At 39.2% G+C, this 7,656-nt stretch overlaps 1 protein-coding gene across 1 annotated transcript in view; it reads right to left on the bottom strand.

Annotated features, from left to right (window-relative positions):
* Positions 1-960: 960 nt before the first annotated feature.
* The window catches only part of AMTN (amelotin), an 18,034-nt gene continuing 11,338 nt past the window's right edge, over positions 961-7,656 (bottom strand). Inside the window, exons 5-8 of the mRNA XM_069098834.1 lie at positions 7,275-7,367; positions 6,145-6,180; positions 4,548-4,574; positions 961-1,482 (exon numbers count right to left, since the gene is read on the bottom strand). Of these exons, the coding sequence (XP_068954935.1) occupies positions 961-1,482; positions 4,548-4,574; positions 6,145-6,180; positions 7,275-7,367 (678 nt within the window). The remainder of the gene's footprint in view (positions 1,483-4,547; positions 4,575-6,144; positions 6,181-7,274; positions 7,368-7,656) is intronic.

Here is a 7,656-nt window from a genome sequence, read left to right as displayed (position 1 = left end):
TGAATGAAATTCTTTGGGATGGAAGGGATCCTAGAGTGATTCCAAGGGAGTCAAGACAAGCACTTGGGACCATGCTGCCATATCCACTCATGCTACGGGGCCCTAGACACTCCCTGGTTTAAATAACCATCTCTATTTCAAAGTAGACAATTAGAACATAATTAAAGAACTTAAGAATTCTTACAACACGTAGGGAGCTCAGCAAAGGGAGTTTCTGAATTAGCTCAGTTCTCTCTAAAGCTTATGTTGGGTTATAAGTTAAATTAAGATAATTTAAATTTTTGAAGAAATTGAGACTAAATTCCAAGTCCACTATTGAAATGTTTATTGGCATACATATCTACCCGATCAGAAGGTGGCCCATAGCACAGGGGTGGGTGTGATTTCTCAGAGAAGGTTGTATCCCCTCTGTCGTGGCTAACATGCCTTCTTGTCCACAGGTTTAGCTTTCCTGGGCGCAGTATAGTTTCCCAAGACTTTTTTGAGGTGGGGAATGGGAAAGAGTTGTGGCTTCCTAGGCTCATCTTCGGTAGAACTGAATCCATTCCATTATATCAACAATGAAACATATCCAGTTGTGTCACCAGACTTGAGTGGCGGGTTAGAGGATTTTAACAATTAGCCTCTTAATCAGTTCCTGGAAGCAAATAGAACATTATTTTTATGCAGATTAAGGGACAATTATTTGAAGCCTTTTCAATTGAGGCAAGATGGGTGGGCAGTGCAGAAGGGGTAAGGGCACCATTTATCAAGTGTAGAAACACTTCTTTTCAATACTCTTCTTTAGCCACATTCTAAACATGTTGAAATCTATCTGAGTTCTATTACAGACGCTATGGACTTTCATGAGATAATTGTGTTTCAGTTATTGTCGCACATTACATAGTGATTTTCATTCCCAGACTTAGACGACTATCTACTACAGTAATTCCCACAATGCCCTGCAAGCTTGGCACCACCCTACATTGGCAGATGAGTGTCTCCTCTCAGTATTAACATGGTAGGACTGGTGGTAGAGTCGGGATCCTGGGGTGCTATCAGAGGAATCATCAGATTGCCTCCTGTTGGAGTCAGCTCTGAAGTGGAAGAAGGAAGTTCCCTGGTGTTACTGGGATTCATATCTGCCAAGGCAGAGAGATCACCCAAGAATGTATGTCTCATACTGCCTTCAGCTGTCTTGTTAGGGCCAAGGGGCATTTTATGGGTTTGGAAAAACCCACCGTTTGGTGCTTCGGTGGTGCTCCCCTCAGCTGTTCTTTGAATTCCCACTGGGATGGTAGCTTCAAATACATCATCTGGACCACTGGGAGTTGGGAACTGGCCTTCTGGGTTACCCCAGAAGGCAGGGTTTCCTCCTATTTGTCCTGCAGGAATTGCTGCATCTTGGGTATTGGCATTTATCCTTTCTTGGCCAGTTGGGAGCATGGCTCCAGTACCAAGAGGTTGGATGAGAAGTCCTGTGAAGATCTGTGGGGCTGTTGTCTAAGAGAAGGAGTGGGAGCGGGAGAGAGAGAAACAGAGAGACAGAGATAGACAGACAGAGAAGGGGGAGGAGAGAGAGAGAAAGAGACAGAGAGAGAGAGAGACAGAGAGACAGAGAGAGAGAGAGAGAGACAGATACAGAGACAGAGACAGAGAGAGACAGAGACAGAGACAGAGAGAGAGAGAGACAGAGAGAGAGAGAGAGAGAGACAGAGAGAGAGACAGAGAGACAGAGAGAGAGAGAATATCTTAAAAAAATTTTCTATTCAGTTGTACCAGAAAGCATTAACATTTTTGTATTCTCAAGGGTTTGGGCTAGGAGAGGGGAGCACGGGTAGAGAGAAAACAACACAACTATGGCCATTTTGGTTAAATTGTGCCTTGCTTACTTGAGCCCAGTCTAATAATGATTTCATTGAATTTTCTGTTATTGCTCTATCTCTGTCAGCATAACCCAGTGGAAAAAACTCAGAACTTAGAGAGCTGAATTTGGGAACCATGAGCTTTAATGCTACTACCTGGGTGATGCTGGGTAAACCACATCTCCTTTGGGCTTTAGTTTCTTCATCTGTAAAATAAGGGCATTGTGCTAGATGACCTCTAACACCCCTTTCAGCTCTTAATCGACAATGCAGCTGCTAGAACTTTTCCCTACAAGGCTACCTTTCATTTATTCTGTATGTATCTTATGTACATACTCTGTATGTATCTTATAGGTATCTATTTATTTACATTTTACCTCCCCCATTAGGACATAATCTACATCAGGGTAGGGTTGGCTTTTTCGTTCTTGGTATCCCTAAGATTTGGGGCAGATAGGCAGCACAGTGGACAGAGCTTTGGGCCTAGAGTCAGGAAGACCTGAATTAAAATCCGTCCTGAGACACTTAGTGTGATCCTGGGCAAGTCACTTCACCCTGTTTGCCTCAGTTTCCCCATCTGTAAAATGACTTGGAGAAGGAAATGGCAAACCACCCCAGTATCATTGCCAAGAAAACCCAAAATGGGGTCACAAAGAATCCAACTCGACTAAGAAAATGACTGAACATCCATAACATAACACAGTGCATGGAACAAAGCAAGTGCTTAATAAATGCTTGTTAATTGGCTAATTGCTGAGCATCCTTTCAGAAAAGGAAATCCATAATTCTGTAGTCTCCTTTCAAATAAGACATTATTTAACTTGCTCTCATCAAGCAAGAGGCTCTAAGAACATCAGCTCATAGATTTTGGGCTAGAAGCAACCTCAGAAGCCATCTAATCCAGACCCTTCACTTTACAGATGGGGAAACTGAGGCCCAAGTAAATTAAATAGTTTGCCCAAGGTCACACAAGCACTAAGTGTCCAAGCTAGCTCTTAGCAGAAAATCATTCCATCAATTGATCCAATAAACATTTATTTAGGCATCTACTAGATGCCAAGCATTATGCTAACCACTAGGGATACAAAAAATTAAAAAGTTCCTCTCTCAAGGAGCTTACATTTACTCTTACATAATACATAGAACTACAGTTGACTCAGAAGAGATTTGTTTATAATAAAATTTAGATTAAAAAGACCAAAGTAAGCTAATGGGAAAAACATGAATTTAAATGAATTGTATAATCTTTTCTTCTGTGTTCCTAGGTTACGTCCTTCTGATGGCATTTTTCAAAGGCATGGAAATATTTTGCTTGAAACCTTATTCCTGGGGACATAACCACATGTACTTTCTTTGGGACCCTCAAAGAGCCCTCTCTTTATGCAATTCTAATGACCATAAGCTTACACAGTTGTGATGAATCAAGTTTACTGGTGCAATCTATAGAAATGGAGGTGTGTTATGAATGGATTTCCTTTTGCAAGAAGTAATTTCATACAACATTTCATGTGATTTTCTATCCAAACATGGGCCACATCACTAGGCTTAGTTTTATGGAGGGCAGCAATCTCAACAGCTGTGTCCTGTTGTGGAAACTTTAAAATAGAGCAGAAGATATTGGTAGAAGGTCACTAAAGACATTGCATCATTGCTTAGAATTTGACCTGTGTTGTACCAGTGTAGCCAATGACATGAATGATGTTTTTTAATGAATTTGATTGTTATGAACAAAAAATTCTGGTTATTTTCAAGTCTAACACTTCTTTTCCTCTCTCAATTGCATAGAAAATATTCCTCCCATGCCCTATACATTTGCCAGCAGCTAGGTAGTGCAGTGGTAGAGATGGAATCAGGAAGACTTATCTTTCTGAGTTCAAATCCAGCCTCAGATACTTACTAGCTGTGTGAACCTGGGCAAATCATTTAACCTGTTTGCCTCAGTTGTCTCATCTATAAAATGAGTGGGAGAAGAAAATGGCCAGCCACTTCAGTATCTTTGCCAAGTGAAGCCCAAGTGGGGTCATGAAGAGTTGAACTTTACTGAAAACAACTCAACAACAAAAAACATTTGCCTCAAACCATCTTTGAGCTACAATGCCTGACTCGTAGTATGTGCTTAATAAATGTTTGTTGGTTTGAGTTTTATTTAGCTTAATTGGACACCAACTAAACTGGGGTGGGTAAATATTTCTTGTAAGCTAGTTTTTGCCCTTCAGAGTATCAATAAGTATGAATAGACTTGGACATTAGTGACAGGCGTTCCATTGCCCAATCGATGGGCAATAGATTACCAGTCTCAAAGGAATGTGAGAATAGTTATAACCATGGAAGTTGTTTTTTTTCTCATGATCTGTGCCAATAGAGTTAATCTCTCTACCAATGAATGCATATATTTCTATCAAGGCTTTGCAACAGTTCTTTAGTTTTTCTGTTGGAGTTTTCACTGTGCATTTATAATTTTTAGGTGCAACTCAAGCAATGTGAGGCTTTAATAAGCTTGTGGAATCACTGTTGGAGTAGGAGGAGAACATCCAAGTTCAGAGAAAGGATAATTTAATGGGACTACTGAGTCTTTGATGTCATTTATGGCTTACATTGACATTCAGAGTCTATTACTTTAAATGTGAGACTTTAGACATAAAAGGACCCAATATAACATTGTTAAAGAAATAAAGAGAATTTGAAATATTAATTTTTTTTTACCAATTCTTCTGAGCTTAGTAAGGCACCCTAAAAACAAAAAAAGAAAGCAAGTCATTAGGCATGTTTTAATGTAGACAAGATAAAATACATAGTGTCTAACTTAAGTATATTTTTAGACTTTTACAAAGGGAGATTTTCTATTCTCAAAATCTGTTCAACTGTTCTTGTTTCTAACACACAGCTTATTGTGACTCAATTCAAAGGGCCCAGGAATGCTCCTGGGACTAATTCCGAAATCCAGGACCATAAGAGCCGGAGATGCCAAGTGGATTAGAATTCCAAGAATTATTTTACTTTCAAAATAGAGCTTGACTCTGATATTTTATTTTCTACCTTGTTGAATTCTAGTATCAAGAATAAGAATTATCATTCAAAAGGGATTCTTGACTGTTTTCATGTTATAGATCATTAAGAGAAATAGAGTTTAATGTGAACGTTTTGGGGTAAAATGTAACTTAAAGAGAATAACTTCAAGGCTTGGGAGAAAAAGCGTACCACCAGACTATTGAGCATTATACAAATCCCATTGGAGTATTTGATTAAAGGGTTGGGGTGCCTAATCAATGCAGCACAAATAGTACAAATAGTCTTTATTTGGTTAATTAGAGAAAGAGTGATAGCTTTTTAAAACATCCACAGTATAGCCACAGAGGCCTTATTTCATCTTTCCAGAATTCATAACTTCATTCAGTGGGTTCTTCCTGTACTGACTCAGACTACTAACCCTTCATGCCTTATTTGATGGTCCTTATGTGTTGCTATGGCCCCAAATACTTGTCAGTTGGAGGACATCTTCTGATGATGAACTTGGTTCTCAATCTAGAGCTAGTATAATAACTGACATTCGGTTACCTTAAGGTTTGCAATCTGCTGTAGATCTCATTTCTACAACCTCAGGAGGTAGTTGCTATTATTATCTTCATTTAGCAGATAAAGACATCAAAGGTGAAAGAGGTTAAGTAACTTGTTTGGGTTCACACATCTAAGAAGTATGTGAGGCAAGATTCAAACTCAAGTCTTCCTGAAACCAAGCCTAACACTCTATGCACTACAACTCCTATCTACTTTAAGCCACCACTATAGCAGCCTAATTGCATTGCTACATAGTGGGTAGCCAGTCCCCTAATCAGACTTCCTAACCTTTGCTCCCTGTCCCACAGAGGCTGTGCTCATGCTGGTCTGGGACATCGGAGTGAGGACTTGTTGAAGTGCCTGTGCCCATGTTCTGAGGACTGGCACCAAGTGTGCAGAGGCTCAATGGGAGAAGGTGAGTCACCGTCTGATAAAATGTTGGAGCCATAACAAATCATAAAGAGTGTTCCTCCACTAAGGGTTACAGAGATTTGGGGAAAGAAACTGCTTATATTATGGCAGTAGCAGGATGAGTAACCACAAAATTGAAAATTAGGAATATTAGAAATTAGTAAATAAATATTAATGATATTTATTAATATTTAATAATTGAAATAAATAAAATATTAGAAACAAGTAAATAAAAATAAGTACCCAGGCAAATAATGACCCTCCCCACTTAAAGGCAGCTGAATTTTGTATTTTTTGAATTTTGAAGTGTAGACCTGAGAAATGATCATCTTACCTGGGCTCCAATTTGTGCTACAATGATAGGGAGCATCTAAAAATAAAATAAGTAATGCAATAAAATCAGGATTACTTTTATTTTAAAAAGTAAGCTTAAAATGAGAATTTTAACTTAAAATTACATTAAAATTTGCGTTTGTTGATGTTTTCAAAGTAGAAGGCACTGAGCACCTTGGAGTGGCTGGTTTTCCCTTGAATATTTCAAATGTAAAAGCTCTAGAGGAGAGGGGTGAAGAATGATGTTGGACAGGATGAGGATCCTTGGTGGGGAGCATCATCCATATATGCACAGCTAAGGCAGTGATGCTGTCCTAGAAACCTAGAGTAAAAACCAGTTTGCTCATGTCCTCCCCCTGGTGTCCAGACAAATATTTGAAAGTCTTTTGTTCAATCTTATTTTCAGTGGTGTCTGACTCTGTGATCCAATTAGGGATTTTCTCGGCAAAGATACTGGAGTGGTTTGCCATTTCTTTCTCCAGCTCATTTTATAAAGGAGGAACTGAGGCAAACAAGGTTAATTGACTTGCCTGGGATCACAGAGCTGGGAAGTGTCAGAGGTCAGATTTGAACTCAGGAAGTTGAGTCTTCCTGACTCCAGGTCTGGCACGCTATCCACTGTGGTGCCACCTAGCTGTCATTTGAAAGGTAGCCATGTAGTAAAGGGATTACACTTATTTTTTGCTTGGGTTTGTACACAGGACAGTATCAGGAGTAATGGGTGGAAGCTATGATTATTGATTTATTGATCTATTGAAAAAGTTCTTGACAGCCAGAATGATCCCCCAGTGGAATGGCCTGCCTTGGGAATTTCTTTCTTTACTTGAGGATTATAAGTAAATATGGTGTGACTTCTTGTGAGGTATGCTGTGTGTGTGTGTGTATGTGTGTGTGTGTGTGTGTGTGTGCTTTGTTCAGGAATGAGAGGGACCTCTGGGATCTCCCTTGGCTCTGAGATTATCTGATTCTGAGACAGTTCCAATAGATAAGAAATATTTTTGTTCCCAAAGATTTCTATGTAAACTTTTAAAGAATCTTGAAAAAATATTGTATTGAGAGAAAGTGCTCTGGGTAAAGCTTCCTCTCTCATTCATCTAAAAATGAATTTTTGGAGAAGAATATAGGACTTACTTGTTGTGGAGACACTTGCTGCGCGATATTTGTATCTGCCAGGGTCATTGGGAGTATCTGAAGGCTAGGTACTAGTCCTGTAGATGGATTTATCTGTAGGATAATAAATCCCATTTAATAAATCCCCATTCAGAAAATAGTGCTTTTCCTGTAGAACTTGTGTAATGTGAGTATTAGGCACAGAATGGTAAGTGAAAAAGACTCATTTAATCATTTAGTGAAATAAATGAAAACTGAGGCTCTCTTCTGTATAAAGTTTAGCCTAATAACCTAGAGAACTGACTCATCATTCTCTTCTTTGCAAGCTAACATCAATAGCTCCTAATATTCTCCTTCCTTCCTTCCTTCCTTCCTTCCTTCCTTCCTTCCTTCCTTCCTTCCT

Source organism: Petaurus breviceps, unplaced genomic scaffold (genome assembly GCF_028583685.1).
Source record: "Petaurus breviceps papuanus isolate PSGF00001 unplaced genomic scaffold, PetGlider_PUasm1.0 126, whole genome shotgun sequence".
Lineage (NCBI taxonomy): Eukaryota > Metazoa > Chordata > Mammalia > Diprotodontia > Petauridae > Petaurus > Petaurus breviceps.
This window is presented reverse-complemented; position numbering and strand designations above follow the sequence as displayed.